Raw genomic sequence first — 20457 nt, 5'->3', positions numbered from 1 at the left:
ATGAAAGAAATATATCTCTCTTGTATACATGAATGGAGAGACTAAGGGCAGCTGCTGCCTGCAGGCAGCTGCTTGACTAGTCGTGACTGCCTATTAGGCAGTAGGCAGCACCGTGAATGAGCGTCTGATCTTGACAGATGCGAATGGATTTGAAGATATCCTGGAGGAGTTTCCGCAACCGAAGTTCGACTGTGTCAAGCCTTTTTGCAGAGAGTTGCGGAGCATCCTGTTTCCATACAGAGACGGGCTTTTCATCGGGACACCAAAGGATCCAGAAGTTCTCCATGGGTCAACTATCGAAGCTTTTGATAAGGCTATTGATGACATTATGTCACGCGCCTGTCACGAGCCTGTGGACCTAGGTCGCAGTGGGTGGCTGGTTCATTCCTTGCAGTGGCTAGACTAGCCACTGCGCCCCGTAGATATAAGGGCTATAGGATGACCACGGTCTCTTGGAGGAGTTCTTCAGAGATCAACAATTGCATCACTGGCCCCCGTTCTTCACTCTCTGTTTCGTCGTGATTGTGCGCCTTACACATTAACGCTATGGAAAGATAGGATGAGGTGTCCGTTGTTCAAGCAGGTAGTGCTCATCACGTCTCTGTATCTCTGTACCATCGCAAGCTTGCGACGCGAGCATACGTGGCTGCCCTGGCACTAGCAGCGGGCGACCCCGTTTGGCTTGTTCTACTCGGGTGGGATCACTCTGCGCTGGATTTTGGCTTGTAGAAGTTGCGTCAATGGTGCCACTCTTGGCCTTTTTGATCGGTCGACTGCGTTCTGGCCGGCGAATCGCATCTCCTCAACACATCTATTGCACCAAAAGTAGACGCGCGCTCCAACAAGTGGTGCACAATTGACAGTTATTGTTGGATCCACCTGTGCACTAGGCACCGATCGCGCACGTATAACTAATCGACCGCGCTAGTCACGTGCGAGTAAGAGGTGAGACACAGGGAGGAAGGTCTTTGCACACAGTTTGTATGGGACACGTTTCCCTAGTTACACAAGATATAACCAATTGAACCAGTTCGAATAACCTCACTGCAGTGAAGAGCCTGTCCACACTGATCAGTGTCGCCCGGCAAAGGTGACACAGAACAGCAAGACGGAAGAGAGCTAACCTATCGTCACGCTCTGCAAAGCGAGCTCCCTGACGGTAGGATAGTTGCTACAACGCGCGGATTGCTACGAAGACTCTGCATCAGAGCCCACTCTAGTTATCCAACCGTGCCTAAGCTTTGCTGTCATCAGCGACCCTTAGGCGTGCCCTATCGCACATTGATAACCTCATTGACACCCTGTGCCCTGTTTCTCAGCACACAGCCTGTCAATATGTCTGACAATTCATCTGCCGCACTAGCCCCGGCAACAGCCCAGGATACCCCGGCCAACGTGTCTCTCGAAGACAGGCAACTCGTTGAACGGAACCTGACGATCGTGGAGCTCCTTCACTCCCGATCAGGCATTTCGACGCGGATTTCCTCAACGAACCTATCACCCAAAGCTCCTCCCTTGTCCACCGCAACAGCTTCTTCTTAGGCTGTGTGGCAACATACACGGTGGAGAAACGTAACCACGGAATTGCCCTGCTTGGGGATCTGTATAACGACTTCACGGGATGGAGCTATGATGACTTCGAACTAATCAACCCACGCCTTAGATCAAGACTCCGGACGCTTCTCAGAATTAGGGGGATCTATATGGGCAAGGCCAACTCTAGCATCTCTCGAGCTTTATGTGGCCTTCTAACAAGTAACGAACTTCCTGAATGGGATGAGAACGAGTTGCTTGGTCAAGAGGTTGCTGAAAACACCGTGGCATATAAGGTGAAACAGAAGCTGCTCCAAGGAACTGTTAAAGCGGCTATATCGTCACCGGCACCGGTAGTAATCCAGCAGCCAACTATTACCCGACCGGCGGAACCGGAATCCTCAGATCATTGAGACCCATCAACCCGCTCAGCAAGAGCCTCAGCATCAATGGCGCGAATCCCTCGGTATCAGCAGACGCTCCCCGTACGGACTACCAACTTCCGAGATGCATACACGAGCATTCCACCTGTTCGATTCGAGAACGAGGAAGTTGAGGCCGATCTCACGATTAGATTCATTAAGATATGGGACAAGAAACTAGCCTATACCGGCGAACCATACGATATCTTCGATGACAAGATCCGGAAATTCATGAGCGTGTGCCGTCAAGCAAACATTCCTCCGTCTAAATTCCATGGTGTTTTCCCTTCGATTCTGGCCAAGAAGCTCAGTCCTTCTTTCTACACGAAATCAGCACTGATTTAACCTTCGCTGAGATGTATCAGAAGATGAAAGAGCACTTTGACACCGAAATCAACCAGAAGATGTATCATACCCACTGGAGCACCCTCACCTTCAGCCGACTTCGGGCTGAGATGCCCGGTAAGTCATCTGACGAGGTCCTCCAGGCCCTTCTTACGAAATTGCGGCTCTGTAGGAGAGCACTCGGGGATAAGTCTGGCGGCGAAGGTGGCCTGATCGATGCAACGCTCAGGGCGTGCCGTGGTGTGCCTGAATTCCGACTCGCGATATACTCTCCCGCACCTACATTTGAGGGATTGGCATCACAGCTTCGATCATCGCTATCTGCCATGCAAGATGAACGATCTGAACAACCCAGTGGCCAATATCCCCAAGACCTGGATAGAGGACATGATCAGCACTTCGTGGATCGCAAATTTCAGCGAAATTCCGGCGGAACAAGAGGTCAATCACAAAGGCGTCAGCCAAATTGGAAGAAGAAATGCTACGTTTGCGGCAAGGAAGGTTGTTTCTCAACGAGACATCCTGAAAACGAGAGAAAAGCAGCCAAAGAGAAGTATCTACGAGAGAGGCTTCCACGGTCAATCTCGTTCGTATGCTATGTTCTTGGCTGACTATGAAGGGGAATCACAGGATCAGGATGACTCGAGCACCGAGGAATCCGATGATTCTGACTCCTCTGACCCTTATGAATCGTTCTACGCTGCTGCGACCTTCTGTCCAACGAAGCTTTCCATCATCGGATCTCTCCAGTAGGCATCAAGTTATTCAACAGTGACGAACCCACACAATTCATACTAGATCGTTACTCTCAAGACTCGTTCCAAGGAATCATGCCGGACACAGGTGCGGCATGCATATCGACGGGAGGAATCGAACAACTGCGTGCTCTCCAACGAGAGATGCCCCCAGTCCAATTCCGTGATGATCGCAAGCCCGAACCAGTTAGATTTGGTGCAGGAAGATTGGAAACACCACTTGGCGTGATCACCTTGAACACACCAGTGGGAGAGGTTGATTTTCATATAGTCAACGTGCCAACGCCATTCCTCCTATGCCTAGCTGATATGGATCGGCTCGGCGTATATTTAAATAACGTCACGAACGAGCTCGTTGGCAATGGTGTGAGCGTTCCAGTGATTCGAAGATGGGGTCACGCGTGGTTCTTCTTGCGGAAACAAGAGGCATCAGTGGCATATCTCACGGAGGCTGAATTGCGGCGCCTCCACACGCGTTTTGGTCATCCATCCGTGTATCGGCTGCACAAGCTGCTGAATTCGGCTGGCCATGATGTGGAAATCGAAGCTCTGGAAATGATCAAGAAGTTCTGCCACTACTGTCAGATGAAATCCGACCCGCCACGAAGGTTCAAGTTCAGCTTGAAGGATGATTGTGACTTCAATTACGAAGTCATCGTTGATGTCATGACATTGGGTGGCAGACCAGTCCTCCATGTTGTTGATCAAGCCACTGCCTATCAGGCAGGAGATTCCTATCCAACATGACGGCCAGGAAACGTGGCTCGCGTTGAAACAATGTTGGATGGATACATACCTTGGACCACCCGATGTGATCACTCATGACGCAGGCACGAATTTCGCTGCTGCCGAGTTCCAAGCAGAAGCGAAATTGATGGGAATAACGTGTCATCAGGTGCCTGTGGAAGCACATTGGGCTGTTGGGAAGGTTGAGAAGTATCATGTGCCCGTCCGAAGAGCATATGATATATTAAAGGCAGAGCTGAAGGATACCGTGAGCCCTGATCAAGTCCTTCAAATGGCTTTCAAGGCTGTCAACGACACAGCCGGTCCGGATGGCCTCGTTCCAACCCTCCTCGTCTTCGGTGCTCTGCCTCGAATGACGATGGATTCGCCGCCTACACCTTCCGCAATGGCAAGAGCTAAGGCGGTGTGGCGAACGATGTCAGAGCTGAGGAAGATCAACGCCCAGAGGAAGGTTCAGACCGCGTTAAATACGCGTAATGGGCCTGATACAGCGTTGCGCCTGCCCCTATCCCTGGCGCTAGGAAGCGAAGTTCGCGTATTTCGCGAGAAGCACGGATGGCAAGGCCCATATAAAGTGCTCGAGGTGACGGATACGGAAATCGCAGTTGACCTGGACAACGGACCAGCGAAATTTCGCAGTACATGCGTCCAACCGTACTATCGTCACCCGGAATCGCTCCTTCCTCAGTTGCAACCCGACCCTAGCCCTAGCCGCACAGACCCATCAACACAACAATCACTCCTTCCTCAACACAATCCGATCAACAACATCCTCTTCAAAACCCTCTTCCCTTCCACCCACAACTCAACAACCTCTTCCTCTTCCTACCACAGAAGACCAACCCAAACCTTTCGAATACCCTGAGCCAAAGAGGCCGCGCAGGCGTGGCCGACCTAGGAAGGATGCTGCACAAAATGGCACATCAGAATCCACTATTGTTTGCTCACCCGTTCAATTTATCGTTCATCATGAAGCTAATGCGTTTCTTGTTCGAAAAGAAATGGAACATCTCGGCCTAGCCAAGCGGCTACGAGCTGAAGGAAAGATCACAAGCACCGGTTTCCCATTTGAAGCTTCCGACACTCGAGCTCACGAACCTCCTCGCCGCTGGGGTCATTGTACCCGAAGAATTCGATGCGAATAAACATGGTGGATATCGTGTCTTCAAATCACGAATGGTCAGAGAGGTTAAGGGAAGAAATACTGCAACGCCATACGAGAAATCACGCCTCGTTGTGCAAGGATACAATGATGATGGGAAACGTGGGATCCTCACACAAGCCCCTACCATCAGCCGGCCCGCACAACGCGTGGCCTTGGCCTTAGCACCGTTTCTCTGCACACGGGATATGTTCATCATGATCAGAGACATCACGATGGCATACACACAATCCCAGACCAAGCTGGCCCGTGTCATCCTTGCAGCCCTTCCTCAAGAACTCAAAAGAAGATATCCAGAGGAACAATCCTGCGAATCGTGAAGCCGCTATATGGCATCGCAGAGGCAGGAGCCCACTGGTTCAACACATATCACGACCATCACTGCCGCAAGCTTAATATGGAAACCTCTTCGTTTGACCCGTGCCTTCTGATCACGGCAAACAACATCGCCGACAAGGACCTGTTTGGCATCGCGGCCTTGCAAACGGATGACACATTCATTGTTGGCACAGATGCATTTCTCAAGATCGAGGAGAAAGAACTCTGCTTTAAGGCCAAGCCAAAGAGATTCTCCAAGAAGGTTCCATCTGCGACTTTAACGGTAGCCGCCTGACCATACAAAATGGCTGTGTCATCGTCAGGCAGAAGGGCCAAGCCCAAAACCTCGAGGAGATCAATCTTCAGGCATCAAGTAGGCATCAGGATTATGCTGCTCAACGCGCCGGGGGCATATATCGCTTCGATTTGCCAACCCGAAGCAACATACGATTGTTCCGTTGCGGCACAAGCCCAAGAGCCCGTTAATACCGACTTCAAGGCTTTGAACAAGCGGATTGAATGGCAGATCAACAATCCCGACCGTGGCCTATGTTACATACCCATCGATCTCGAGAGCGCGAAGATCTTTGTGTTCACCGATGGATCATTCGCCAACAATAAGGATTTAAGCTCTCAAATCGGCTTTGTGATTATCATCGCCAATGAGACCGCGCAATCAACCGATTCATTTTCCATCCGCGGAAACATTCTTCATTGGAGCTCAACTAAATGCAAGCGCGTTACTCGAAGCGTTCTTGCATCAGAGATCTATGGATTGACATCGGGCTTCGATCTCGCATTTGTGATCAAGCAAACGGTCAATACGATCGCACAACGCCTTGATCTGAAGCAAATCCCGCTCGTCATTTGCACAGATTCATATAGCCTCTATGAGTGCCTCGTCAAACTTGGCACCACAACAGAGAAGCGACTCATGATAGATATCATGGCGCTGAGGCAGGCATATGAATCAAGGGATATTGCGGAAATCCGTTGGGTCAACGGCGCAGATAACCCTGCCGATGCTATGACGAAGGCATCACCAAACAGCGCCCTCACGCAGTTTATTAGCGACAATCAGCTAAACGTGAGGGTGGAAGGATTCGTTCATCGCAATAACACAACAATTCTCGACGAGATTTAATCGGTTTTTCGTTCCTTCTTCTGCTTTACCGTCGTTCTTTTATTCCATTCACATTAACGAGGAGATCCTCGTGTCCATATTCCAACGTGGGACCGATGGAATCAGCTAGCGCATCCGGCGCTCGAAATGCGGCCCATGATGGCGTGTGGCAGAACACACCCAGTGTGGGGAGGAGAGCTACAGTCAGAGCACACTATCCAACATAGTGATGCATCGTGGTAGGAGTTTGTTGGTGTTCTTGTTCGTGTTTTCCTATCTCATCTTAATTCGCTGTGTTTGGTGTGTTTTGGTGGATTGATTAGTGCGCGATCATCGATTTAGAAAGAGGTTCCAGTGTTGGATCCACCTGTGCACTAGGCACCGATCGCGCACGTATAACTAATCGACCGCGCTAGTCACGTGCGAGTAAGAGGTGAGACACAGGGAGGAAGGTCTTTGCACACAGTTTGTATGGGACACGTTTCCCTAGTTACACAAGATATAACCAATTGAACCAGTTCGAATAACCTCACTGCAGTGAAGAGCCTGTCCACAGATGCCATGGTTTGGAGCAGTAAGCGGATTGGTGTTCCTAGCATCATCTGTGCTCCTGGTGTGTTCCGTGACTGGTCAGGTGAGACACCAGTTTGGAGGTCAATGTGGACTTTGTCTAGCGATTTTATTTATGCCTGCAGTACCTCTAGACAGTATGATCAGAGATCACCAGAGGAAACGGGCAGATAGAGAGATGGAGATACAACTGTCTGTACTGGTGAAATCTGGTAAGGAACGGTCGACAGAGTACCTGGTAGCATCCTAAGAGCGACTAATTTATATCACTTTCAGCCCTCGGTCTACGGCTACTCCCTTCATTCGAGTTTCCTGAGTTTGGGCACGGGCAGATGCCGAGTTCAGGTCGACGCGAATGCTCCAAGTAGTATTTCCATGTTTGAAAGTGCGACGAAAAGGTGCCCTGTCCGCAATCACGAAAGTGGCGAGCCGATCATGGATTGGCAGTAGTTCCAGCGTATTGCACCCTCGCCTTGGACAAGGCAGCGACAATCACCGATTACAATTATGCTGGAGAGTGAAAGAGCAACAGGAAACCTAAGAAAGGCGCAGCAGCGAGGCGCCTTGATCCAATGTTCAAGACACTCTAGCTCATACGACCATGGGAAAGCCGCGGCACCTCTATCGCCACGAACAACAGAGCCAACTGGCTCTCTTCGTGCGAAAAAAAGGGAACTTCGCAATCGACACCGTGTTCAGCTATCAGCACACATTGCAAGATGCGCTGAACTTGGGGCAATTTCGAAAGAAGTCTTGCACGAACGATTCGTAGGAAGGGAAAGTCGGCCCCAGGGTTGTGCCCGGGGAAGCCGGGACGGCTAGAGGGCAGCCTGAGGGGTGGTCTCAACTTGGGCTAGAGGTGGCGTAGCTACCCGCTCCCTGTGTCGTTGGCTGGAATATTTCACGCCGGGGAGAAGGGGATGTAAGGAGAAAGTTTGCAATGGAGGGGGCGTGGGAGAGGTGCTAGACAATGACGCTGGATTCTGGCCACTTGGTGCACCTCATATTGCCTTGTTTCTCTAGCCTGTAGCATCGGCGAGATTTATCCTGCACGGCTGGATGAGAAGATACGTGTAAAGAGGCCGGGGAAGGCGAAATTGACAGGGAAGGATGGCTGCGACGGGAACCAGGTTGCCCTTGTCGGCACAATAACTCCGGGAGTAAGAATTAGTACCTCAATGAGATATGCGTTACATTTGGGACAATAACTGGGCATAACGGTTGGAGTTGTTGGTTACCTCCAATCATCCAGCCAGCCCCTGACCACCCGTCAACGGCGCACAGCAATACAACCGCGGTTCTCTCAATATCTGGGAAGTATTGCCTCGCCAGCTCTGTTCTCATCTACTCGCCATCGATCACAGGCTTCATTTCCCGCCTCCGTTATTTCCAAATCTCACTTCACTGTGTGCTCTATTTTTGAGCAAAATATGACAACATGGTACGACAATGCCGGCGACAACAAAACGACGGGAGAAAGGCAAAGCGGACGCGTAGCAAATCTTCTCGAATCAACGCTCCCGGGAAGACTACAGGCACCTCTCGATGTGCCGATGGTTTATTCGACGGGGACGTGAACATTCCAGACGGTCTTCCGCCTTGTCATGGCCCGATGTTGCATCCCTCTGCACTCGCCAACGCATCGATCACCTGGAAAGATATGCTCGATGACCACTTGGAACCATATTCGGGCTACTCTGAGATCACGGCACACGTTTTAAAGGTTGAGATCGGGTCTCAGCACTACGCTTTGAAGGTGTTAAGTAGTGGTGAGGAGCCGTGGCAGCTCGAGAGGTTAACTATGTCTTAGTTTATGCCGTACGAGATTTGGTATGACTACCACCAATTTTACACTGCGGGTATCCGCTGCACTGAAGAAGAGTTGGAATGGCATGTTATGCCCTTCTACTCAGAATGCCGCGCATACGGTCGCATCAAGCAGGCGCAAGACAGGCGATTACTGCCGTATCAAGTTGCAGTTCCATGCCATTGCTATATCCGCTTGGAGGAAAAAGACATCCGAAAACTGGAGGATGAGTGGAACCTTGACTTCAGTGTTGAACAGGGCAACGCCTTAAAAGCACCAATCCGTCCGATCTGTGCCATTGTTAAAGATCTTGCAAGTGCAAGGTCCGGGGTCAATGCCAAAGCTTGTTGCGCAAACTACGATATTTATCATCTTTACATTCGATCGGGATATTTCCGTGACATCAAGGAAGATAACTATAGAGATGGGAAGCTTGTTGATTTTGGAGTTGCTTGGACTGAACCACACATTATATTGAACCACTATGGTGAACGTATGCAAGATGCAGTGGAGGAGAGAGTGGGGGATCTGACGATGTTTGATGACATGGCCAGCACCATCGTCAACTTGAGCTAGGTCAGCGCCATGAGGAACTGGAACTACTGCCAGAAACCGCGCAGTCGTCGAAAGGGCTCAAACTAGTTCAAAAGTTTATAGTGGCATGTAGCAAATCCCGCCCAGGTGCAAGGTCGGACGAGTAGTCAAGAGTGACACGAAACGAACACAAGTCTCTGACAACAATTGCTGGCCCGCTGCACATTGATCCGGTGTAAAGCCTCCATGGTGCTGCAGCCAGTAAGCATTCGGAGTCAAGTGACATCCGCACGGGCGGCACGCATGGTGTGCCTGCCGGCTCCCACCAAACATGATTAGCATTCCCACGTCGGCCATCTCCCCCCTTAAGATACGTGTTGGCTATACTGTTTGCCTCAGACTCCAACCTTGTAGTGAAAGACCAGGCACTATAAAGTCCAAGCCTGTCTCCGACTCAGGCTGCCTAGTCCATGTCACCCACGTCAACCCTTCGCCAGTCTTGAATCTCTTAACTACACCATCTCAGCCGTCTCCTGCACTAGTGCTCATCAATGGCCGATGAAGCTAGCCCTCGTACTGAGGACGACCGAGCCTTTGACTTGGCCGACTACGCGGAAGGACTCCTCGTCACTGCCCTTGAATACGACTGCAAATTGTCGGGCCAGGGCAGTGATCTTGTTGGACTGGACTAGCATTGGAGTGGATTTGGATGGACTGGATTTGGCTGGACTGGATTTGCAGTTTCAAAAATTTGGACTGGACTGGATCGAGAGGTCTGGAGGCTCCTGGAGCTCCAATGGACCATGCCTAATTAGGAAAGAAGAAAACCTCAACGCCAATTTTCGTTTCAGGGCTACCACAACAACGCGTTATTGATTGGAATACAGCGTGCTCATGACGAGCAGTGGTAACTACCAACGTAGAAATTCGCCAGACGGGAGATGTGACCGACTGCCGGTATAACTAGCAGCAGGAATCCCATATTTCCATCTGGCCAACAAGGTAACCACCGTAACCTTAACTTGATCAACGTTCCAAATGGCCGCATCGACAATCACCCAATTCTTCACTGGCGCTTCTAATAAGCCCTCTAGGTCAGATAATGTTGTTCTCGCCCGGAATCGATCAACAGTCGTCGCGATCCGGAGGCCCTGATCCAGCCAGATGAGTTCAGGCTTCAGGAGAGGAATATACTCGCTGTGCCGTGCTGGCAAGAGGCCCTAAATCAACAAAGAAGCGTACATCCGTCATATGGTTATACGGTGAGGACCTGAAGTCAAAAATAGATGATAAACGTGTCTGGTACTGCTATCTCTGCGAGAAGCAGCGTCGTCAACAAGACCTCCCAGCTATCTCAAGTGGCAATTCTACAGCGCTTGACCACCTCCACTCGAAACATGATATCGACAAATCTACTGGGGAACACAAGAGCTTTCGAGGAGACTCGGTTGACTCGAGCCAGCCCTCGATATCCGACTACCAAGACGTGAAGTCGATCATCTTCTCCCGCCGCTTAGATAGGTTCAAGGAACTGCTCGTCCGGTGGCTGGTCGGTTGCCATATCGCCTTCTTCCAGGTTGAGAATGACTACTTTCGCGATCTCCTCTTTTACCTGTTCCCGCCCTTGACGAACTTTCTCCCAAGGGCAGCGTCAACTATTCGACAGTGGGTGATGAATTCGTTCGAGGTGAGGAAGGAGAAATTGCGGCAGGACATGCTCGACAGTCGGAGTTCCATTTCGTTGTCATTCGATCTATGGACGTCGCCAAACTACCTCGCAGTGCTTGGGGTAGTAATTAGCACACTTCATAGACAAATCTGGGTTGCGTCGAACTGCTGTCTTAGCGCTGCGCGAAATGGAAGGGGAACACTCGGGAGAGAACATGGCCGATGTCCTGCTACAGGTCATCAAAGATTATAAGATTACGGACCGGGTCGGCTATTTCATGGCCGATAACGCGACGGCCAACGATGTGTGCGTTGACTCGGTGCTGCGCGCCGTTTACCCCAGTATGTCGGACAAGCAGCGAAGACGCAGGCGCCTCCGCTGCTTTGGGCATATTGTGAATCTCTGCGCGCAGGCTTTCCTGATCGGAAAGGACGCCAAAAAGATCTGCAAAGATCTAGACGCTGCATACAAAGAAGGCGACATGACGCGAATCCGGGAGCTCTGGCGGAAGCGCGGCGCCATCGGCAGGCTTCATAATATCATCAGATATATTCGAGCCAGTCCTCAGCGCCGTCAGTTTTTCAGATCAATTGCCTGTGGGGGAGCACTGTCGGAGTTCGATGGCTTAGAGGTGAGTTGCCTTTGTACCCTCTGGGAACCAGCAGATCGATCAGGACTAATTTAGCCCAGCTTATCCAGAGCCAGCAAACGCGCTGGAACTCATACTTCATGTCAATCGGCAGAGCTCTCAATGTCAAGGAGAGAATTCAGATATTCTGTGACCAGTATGAGGCTGGCCAGAGCCAGAAAAGTCTCGCTGAAGACCGCCTGTCTGAGCAGCAGTGGAACGAGCTTGCACACCTTCATGATCAGCTGGAGACGTTCTACGACGGAACCCTGTCGACGGAAGGCAGGCATTCAACGCTAGCAGATCACTTTCAGACGCTCGACTGGTTGCTAAATGAGATCCAGCAGGCCAAGATTAAATTCGAGGAACTTCACAGGGCGGCTGTTCGAAGGAAGACCAGTCGTGGAGCTGCCGCTGCTGAAGCCGACAACTTTGCGTTTCTTGCCGCTTCGGCAGAAGCTTCCTGGCGTAAGGCCGAGCAGTATTTCAATAAAGTGGACGAGACACCGGCATATTATACCGCCATTTCGCTGAATCCGACTCTCAAAAGTCAGTGGTACGTCGAGGCTTGGACAGACGAAGAAAACGGTTATGGATCCCGGGCGTTACGAGGCTTGTTAGAGAACTCTGGCTAGAGGAGTATCGGGGCAGGCATTCCACAAAGCAGGCTTCGGTCTCCGCTTCGCCCGGTCCAACGTCGTCTGTTTCAGTTAGGAAGGAGAAGCCTTTGCGGCTGTTAAGAGCCATAAAAGACTGAAGCTTCGTCACGAGGTCGGATCAACAGACCTGCCCGCCATCGACCTTCTCGATCAGTTCCTGGAGACAGATGTTATCCGGCTTGGTGAGGAGGAAAGCTTTGACGTTATCAAGTATTGGAACGATCGCTATCATACACAACCTGATCTAGCACGCATGGCACTAGATGTTCTATCTGTTCCACCAATGTCGGATGAATGCGAGCGGTTATTCAGCAGCGCTAAGATCCTGCTTTCTGACCGGAGGTCGAGGCTTAAGATCGACATCATTGAAGCTAGCGAGTGCCTCCGGTCCTGGTACGGCCCACCTGCACGAAATACTTTTGAGGATATCAACATCGGGAGACTAGAAGGGGAGTCTGATCTGCAGGAGGCTTACAAAGCTGGGGATGGATCTGAAGCTAAAATGGACGACGAGGACCTTCGGATCGTGGATCAAGATGATTACCTCCATGATAATACTCCTCAGCCCCAGGAGGGCTTGCGGTAGTTAACCAGCGTTATTGATGTCAATCACACACCGCACAGCATTGAACAAGGATCGACTCCGTGGTAATCTCGCGATGACTATAAAATACGGAATATCGACTACCTTGAGCTAATCCATTTAAGGATTGGATTTGCATTGGCGGTTCTGGAGTCCTCAGCGCTGTGCATTGGACTGGACTGGATCCGACCTCGAAATCCAGTCCAGTCCAGTCCAACAAGATCACTGGGCCAGGGTGAAGGCAGTGAGCCGAGCAGAATCCCTGCATTTCACAACAAACAGCAAGAAGCCTTTGCATCCGGAGTGACACAAGAGCAGCAGAGGTCGGAATTCCCATATGCAGTAGCGCCATCTATCATGGAGCAACAAAAGCCCGATTGCGGTCGATACTATGTATGTCTAGTGGCGGGATGCTCACAGGCATACATTGGTGAACACGACTTGAGGTCCCATTCAAAAGTGTGCATTACATCACATGGAGCGTCCGGAGCTTCCGAGGCCTAGGCGACGCTGAGCAACCAAGTCCGTTTCTTAGTGTGGTGTGCGAATCGACCCCAACATATGGGAGTAGGGAAACAGATCGTGGCAAAGTAGGTGCAGAGCCAGTCGTACCTCCTCTTCGCGAAGCCACAACGCATATAGACTCGGCGAAAGCGATTCGGTTCCATTACGTCGGTTCCCGGTTTCCATGATATCCTATCTCGACGTTGCGGTCTCCTGAGCAAGGGGCAAGCGACCCCTCATCAATGGCGACTACTGGGAGAAGTGGGCTGGGCGGATGGGAATACAACCTAGGCGTCCCAAGTTTTGTTACAGCTTCCGAATCGACCAACTTCGCAGCTCACGGTCTAAGGTCATGTTTATCCTCACAAAGATCAGTCATTTTGCGACATCGGTCCGCTTTTGACCTGACCACCAGCAAAAGGCAATTACGTACGGGGGCCTTGAGTGTGAGATTGCAAATTGGCATCAAGTCGAACCTCCTATCTGCCTCAGTCTCGAAAAGCTGAATCACATGCCGGGATATGAGACTGGTAAAAACGATGAGGACATCGAAGCTCGAACGGCAGCAGCATGCTTACAGTGCTATGGTCTAACATGCATCGAGTAGATCTCGAGAACAGTAGAAGAGTTTCCCTGACCATAATAGCGATCTATCTGTTTTCTCCTCCTCTGAAGTCCCACGATTGGCTCAAGTACCTGAAGAACGCGGTGGAGCTGCAGGTAGGCAAGTCATTCAGCCATCCTCGACAGCGGTACCAGATGTCGATCTGTCTCGTCAATCATTTCATTGTTGAACCATCCCTCTGGGACCGGGTACACTCTGGGAAATCGTAATGTGGTATCGTCGAGTCTGAATATTTCGGTAGAGAACAATGCAAGGTCATTGCGGGATGATCGCCTATGACCGTAGCCTGTGCCGTGGCCATGGGCTGGCCGGAACTGTCGAATATCGACGGAGACGGTGGTCCGTCACAAACTCGGTCTTGCCACATGGTACTCGCGTGACTCGACAGGGTTGTCAGTGGGTATGGGGGATGAACCGCCGAGCCCATGACTGCCATGCCCATGCGATGTTGATAGCCGTACGAGGACGTCGCGAGTTGCGGTGGCTCCCAGACGGACGAACTTGTGGTCGACCCGCTGGTGGTGAATGGCTCCTGGCATGATTGTCTCGACGAAGAGACGAAGAAGCCTTGATATGGACTGACCGGTCGTCGCGGCATCAGAAGCTGTTCCAGCGACTGGACGGCGACCCCAGGGTCGCCGGCGCGAAAAGTACGGCTTTGGTCGGAATCAAGTGGCACGAAGGTACCCGACTGCAAGAAATGGGCGATATGGTTGTCACTAAAGCCGTACCTGTTGAGAAATTCTCGGAGCTGCTTGTTCTCCTTGGCTACTCTTCTCGCGGCCATTTGAATCTTAGCAGAGGCCTCGCTGCCCTGAAGCTCGTACACTCTAAGTTGCTGTTCGAGCTCCTGGACATACTCTCTCCGTCGGGCGCGTGATCTCCTCTAATTGTCTCGAATTCGGGCTAATCTGTTTTTCAGCTAGAGCAGAGAAAGAGAGAAGGAGTTTCCTATTAGCAAAGAACGTTCCTGTCTACTGTATTACCCTGGGTTTATGTCACTTACTGCGGGTGGTGACATTTAGCTCGCAGGCTTGTCTATAGGCTCTCCTTGGCCAGTAAAGGGGGAAGCAAGATTTTTTTTTTAAAAAATTAGAAGAATAGTCTCGTAAGTAGAGTATTGGCGCAATCCTGGATATCGTGGAAGAGTGAGGGTTGGCAAAAGCAAGAACGTGGAAATGAACAAAACTTGTCGTAGATCTCTGGCAAGGGAAGTATTTGGAAAAAGAACAAGCTAGTTACAGCAGCTCCACGCCTTTTATGCCCAGCCGCATGCTGGCCCTGGAGTAGCTCTTGCAGTCTTCTCAGGGTCTTGGACAAAGGACAGTCGGATTTGCACTTTACAGGTCACATTTGCCCTGTGTTGGCGAGAAATGGGACACTCGCCCCTGCGTAAACGTGATGAGTCGGTTGATTAGCTGGACCGCGTCCGGGGAACCGCTCGCTTCAGACCCCCTGCTGTTCGCCAACACTTCATAACCGTTATATCCAACCAATATTGCGAAACCTTCGTACCTCGGTAGCCGTGGACGCAGGTCTCACAGAGAGCCACCTCCTTCTTCCGAAGTGGATGCCGACGTGGGCAGCCCTTTCCTTGTCACAAGGCTTCCCTGCAAGCTTCGCCACTCCCCAATACTTCCAATGCCAGGATGAGGGAAGAGAAATCAACAGGCTGAATCCTGCGTCACGCTCACCCCCTGACTCCCACTGCAGGGTAGCTGCGGGCCAGTATGCATGGTTCGGAAGAGGCGGTCCGCCCAGTCACGCTAGAGATTCGTCCCGGTGCCTATTTGGAAACTAGCCGCTGGTGGGTTTGGAGAAATGGCGGATGTGATCGGCGCGTATATGCAGAAGCTGGATATGTCCTGGTCGGGGATACACGAACCATCCAATGCAAGGGATGGTTAAAGACTTAGGCTGACTGTTAGACGTTTACCTTAAGGGTTGGCTCACAGGCATCAGCCGAGCAACAGCGGACCAGAGGCCCGAAAGAGGAGGAAGGTGCATGAGTCTACCCGGCTGAAAGATGCCAAGAGGTGGCCAAAGTTGCACTGCGGAGGGCTTACGGATATTTTGCCGGAGCTCGCATCAAGGGTTAGAGACAAGCTCGACCAGGGAAGCCCGTTCCACACTCGTGTGAAAAGCAGAGGAGCATAGACATCAACTGTCCTATTCTTCTTCTTCTCTATCACTCTCCTTGATCTTGCAGCTCTCCGAGAGCCAACGAGCGACGGACGATCTAACGAAGGCTCTTCTGCCCGCTATGTCGACTAATTCTGCCTCGACGATTCAGCAAGATGCGAGTCCATTTAATACTGAGTCGGTTGCTTGTGGACAAACTGGTCATCTCCCTGCCCTCGATAGGCTTCTACGTCCTACCTCGCCAACCTCGGAGGTTTGGGACACCGAAACTCAATACAACGGCGTAGACCGTCGCGATGAACAGGCGCAAGGCGAGATTGCAGAGTCACCTACAGCAGATGCATATCCGGTGCTCGCACCTATCGATCTTCAAGACTCTTCCTCTTGCAGCGACGGGAAGGAGAATAGTCCTCCTGGACTTGTATTTCAGGTCGCCGTATCCGACACTTGCCATCCAGTAGACGCCAAGCAGTGTAGCTAACAATCAATCGAGTTCAATTTCGACCATCGAACTCGATTGATTGAAGGTATGTCCAACTCGATTGAAGCTTGACTTGACCAGTCAAGGAGCTTGATTGACAACTTGTCAAGTACTTGATGTATTATACCTAATCCGGTAATTTGTATAGACCTCGAGGTGTCGCAATCCGATGCAAAATCTTGGAAGTAATCCAATTCTTCTATATTATCTCAGCTTTAACTGTGTCATCGCCGAGGCCGTTGCGCTTATCGGTGATAAGCTCGCCGCCGTCGGAGAATACGCGCTCTGGCTCTGCGCTCATCGCCGGCGTACTGAAGATATTAAGGGCAAGTTTGCTGAGAATGGGCCAAACGTGGCGTCGGTCCACCCACCACGCAAGAGGATTCTTAACGTTCATGTCGTCCTTCGACGGCACCTGCTTTATCCAGACCTCCCACTCGGTCTCCACCTTCCTCCTCTTGCCACGGTGTGGTCGATCTGTTGTATGGCCCCAAGCATCGAATTCGTCGTCGATTGTCGGCGAGGAACAAGGAGAAGTCTCGGCCTGGTCGACGTGGTCAGTGGCCACCGTGACTGCGGCGAAGCGATCGTAATATGCAGTTAGCTCCTTCTGTGCTGTCCTTATCCAATCCTCTCGCTTCTACCACTTCGCCCTGAAGTATTCGAATTGGTAGGCTAGGTGGAGAGCGATGGCCATGCGGTAGATCGGTGATCGGTCGGTGAGCTCGTAGTACGTGTTGATCTTCGACCATGCAGCGAGCACGCCTGCGGAGTAATAGGGCGGAAGTTCGTCCTTATTATCAGCATCCATTGCGTGTATCTCTTCTTTGACGCTCTCAAGCTTCGTGAGCAAGAAGTCCATGGCGTAAAGTACTTGCCACACCGAGCCTTAGCCGCCCTCGTTGCCCTCGCCATCTACACGGCATTGCAGTCGCTTCGTGAGTCGCTCGAAGGGCTGCAGGAGCCTATAGAAGAGCTCAAGCTCGTGCCAATCAGCCTCGGTGAGGAAGTCATTCTTGTGCTTGTCGTTTTTATCTGGAGGCTTCTACTACGCCTAGTAAAGATCGATGGCAGGCCGACACTTAAGAGCACGCTCGATCATGTAGAACGTCGCGTTCCATCGAATGCCACCGTCACTAAGGAGCACGCCGACGAACAGCATGCCGTCGCTTGTCTTCGTGACGCGCATGCGAGCGCTCAACTGCTCACGGCGTGCGTCGTTTCGATTAATGTAGACAACGAGGTTATGCAGCTTGCCAATGACGCCTTTAAGGGTCCAGAGAGCTACACGCTGCTCCTCCGAAGCCTCAATAAGGTTCTTCTCCCACGCGCTGACGCCTTCGCCAAATAAGAGAGCCTTAACGACGAGATTAATAATATGGCCGATATAGCGAATACGGTCTGCTTCTAGATCGATCGAGGAAAAGGAACGCTGTAACACCTCGAGGCATTTGTCGTTGTCATTAGCGTTATCCATAACGAAGGAGCCGAGCTTCTCGCCGATGCCGTATTGTAGAATTACTGGCTTTACCAGTGCTGCGAGGTCGTCGCCAGTGTGACCGCCATAACGTCGTGGGAAGCCGAGGAGGAGTGTTCGAGGATGGCCTTGGCTATCGACGAAGTGTCCGTAAACAGCGATGTACTCTCTGCGATTGTGAGCCCGCCATCCGTCGATCGAGAGGTTGATGGTGCTGAGTGCGGACTGCATAAATTCGATGATGAATGGTAAGCGTGCTGCTATCGAATCCTTCACCCACCGCGAGAGCGTTGAGTGATGCGTTGGCAATAGGCGCGCGAGCGGAGGCTTGCCGTATGTGAGTAAATCAGTGGTCGACTTGTCCGTGACTTCTCGGTAGCTAAGGCGTAGCTTGATGGCCTAGTCAATGAGCTTCTGCTTATACTTATCCTCATTAAATGGCATGACGAGCTGGAAAACTTCTGCGGCGTTGGTGGCGTCGAAATCATCGTCATCGGTGGTCGAATTCGAAGGCCGTTTGATCTTGTGGAACTCTAAAAGATGCTGGATTGCGGCTGTCGTCGATTCTGCTGCGAATAACTGACTGGTATACCGCTTCTTGGTATGGCAATCGGCGCACAGGAAGTACTTGTCATTACTATGCTCCAGCTCTGCTCCATATGAATAGATCCACGAGACCTTCACTCGTCTGCCCACGTTCCTCTTGTCCCGTATGCGATACTATATACCCTTGAGAATCGTGCCATCGTGCCGCCGAAGCGCTCCCCAGTCAATTGGGAACAACAGAGAATGTGGAGGGCAGGTAGACCGATGGAGAGGTTGCTCCACGCCTGACGTTTGCTCGGTCGACGGTATCGGCTCGTTTAGATCGGTAGATTGCCTCGAGGAAGACGTCACAGATAAGCTTCGCGTACTTGACGACCGGCTTGGGCCCCAAAACGCGTGTAGCGACATCATAACGCGTCGATTCGACGCGTTGTGGATAGCGGCTTGGTGAGCAGGAGTAGGGTTCCACTTCGCCTGGGTGAAGATCCCAGTGGGGGCAATGCGCTAAGTTATTTTACGTTCCATAACCGCACAACGGCCGCACAATGGGCAAAGTACGTCGATTCTAAGCAATGTAATTGGCCAATTTCGCACCGGTCCAGGGTAGTCATCTCCTCTTAATTATTGACATCAAGTACTTGACAACTTGACACTCTTGCAACTTGATTGATTGACGACAGCTATTAAACTAGACTTGAGAACTTGACTTGATGGGAAGTCAAACTTGATTGAGACTTATCAAGTTCGAGCTTGATTGTTAGCCACACTGCCCGAGGATAATGAGCGCATGCAGAGACTGTTTGCGACGCCCCTGAAGCGTCGCTGGGTTCGTGATGGGGAATATGCCATGCGAGCTATTCTAAGCCGATACGACAGTCCGTTATGGGCACGGTAAGCAGCCTATAGGTCGTAACTCGTCGTCATATACACCTTTGGCTAATGCGTAAAAAGCTCGGATCTATACTTTGTGCCCGGGGGCTATCGTCACGTCTTGCTTCCCTGTTTGAGATGTCTCGTCCATCGCGAGTGTTTACTCGACTCCGGCTCTCGCCTTCCTCCTCCCGTCGCTGCTCATATCGACCAAAGACAATTGGCTGATTCACGAGTGGGAAGATTATTTATATAACCAATATGTTGGACGCCGAAATCACAAGCCAGGCTTAGCGCTAGTGAGACGCAAGTGCAGGGAGTTCGCTACCGACGACCCATTGCAGGAGCCTTATATAGTAGCGCTCTTAATTGCCCTTGCCCAATCCCAGTGGGGGTATATGGAACCGGAAAGAAGGAAGAGAGCCTCTGGCGCTAAAGTATATTAACCCCATTTGCCCCTGCGGTGAGGGGGGTGTACATGCAATGGGTGGGGCATGGTAGTGCTTTGTTTTGCCTTAGGTGGCGATGTTGCCACTTGCCACCTAGGCTGCTTAGGTGACGCTGTTATCTAGAACGTTCGACACCATCGCTTTAATCCTTAGTAATGTGACAGCGACATTATTGCGTAGTTTATCCAACAGGTGAGAATATGGAGCGGCAGGGATTTGGGCAGGGTAGTGGCCAGTTGTGGTGTGGCCAACTAGGTGGTGAAGTACGTTGATGAATTCATCACTTGCATCCTCTCTTCGCGAGATCCTCCTCCTAGGTATCGCAACGAGTAGATAGCCTTAAGCGGCTGTCATAAGGATTGGTTACTTTTTTTTCTTCTATTTAGAGCGGAGATCTAGTCGATTTCTTACAGTACCGTAAGGATAACGAGGCCCGTCAGTGCGCTGATCTGTTACAACTCTCTAATACAGAGTCCCAACGAGAGTTGCGCTTTCCTACTCCCCGGCC

At 51.3% G+C, this 20457-nt stretch overlaps 4 protein-coding genes across 4 annotated transcripts; 2 read left to right on the top strand and 2 right to left on the bottom strand.

Annotated features, from left to right (window-relative positions):
* Positions 1-8413: 8413 nt before the first annotated feature.
* On the top strand, positions 8414-9358 carry HRG_10057 (kinetochore sim4 complex subunit FTA2 domain-containing protein; the record flags this gene model as incomplete). The annotated part of the gene is made up of 2 exons (XM_044868528.1): positions 8414-8731; positions 8786-9358. The coding sequence occupies 2 exons, from the start codon at positions 8414-8416 to the stop codon at positions 9356-9358; spliced, it is 891 nt and encodes a 296-aa protein (XP_044716525.1).
* A 1814-nt stretch (positions 9359-11172) lies between these two features.
* Positions 11173-12858, top strand: HRG_10056 (uncharacterized protein; the record flags this gene model as incomplete). Its single annotated transcript, XM_044868527.1, has 4 exons — positions 11173-11250; positions 11398-11616; positions 11685-12162; positions 12398-12858. 4 exons carry the CDS (start codon positions 11173-11175, stop codon positions 12856-12858), a joined length of 1236 nt encoding a protein of 411 aa, XP_044716524.1.
* A 1280-nt stretch (positions 12859-14138) lies between these two features.
* HRG_10055 (transposase-like protein) lies at positions 14139-17469 on the bottom strand (the record flags this gene model as incomplete). Its single annotated transcript, XM_044868526.1, has 3 exons — positions 14139-14870; positions 16828-17227; positions 17255-17469. 3 exons carry the CDS (start codon positions 17467-17469, stop codon positions 14139-14141), a joined length of 1347 nt encoding a protein of 448 aa, XP_044716523.1.
* A 192-nt stretch (positions 17470-17661) lies between these two features.
* HRG_10054 (transposase-like protein) lies at positions 17662-18315 on the bottom strand (the record flags this gene model as incomplete). The annotated part of the gene is made up of 1 exon (XM_044868525.1): positions 17662-18315. The coding sequence occupies one exon, from the start codon at positions 18313-18315 to the stop codon at positions 17662-17664; it is 654 nt and encodes a 217-aa protein (XP_044716522.1).
* Positions 18316-20457: the final 2142 nt, after the last annotated feature.

The sequence above is a fragment of the Hirsutella rhossiliensis genome (genome assembly GCF_020360975.1).
Source record: "Hirsutella rhossiliensis strain HR02 chromosome Unknown scaffold00014, whole genome shotgun sequence".
NCBI lineage: Eukaryota > Fungi > Ascomycota > Sordariomycetes > Hypocreales > Ophiocordycipitaceae > Hirsutella > Hirsutella rhossiliensis.
This window is presented reverse-complemented; position numbering and strand designations above follow the sequence as displayed.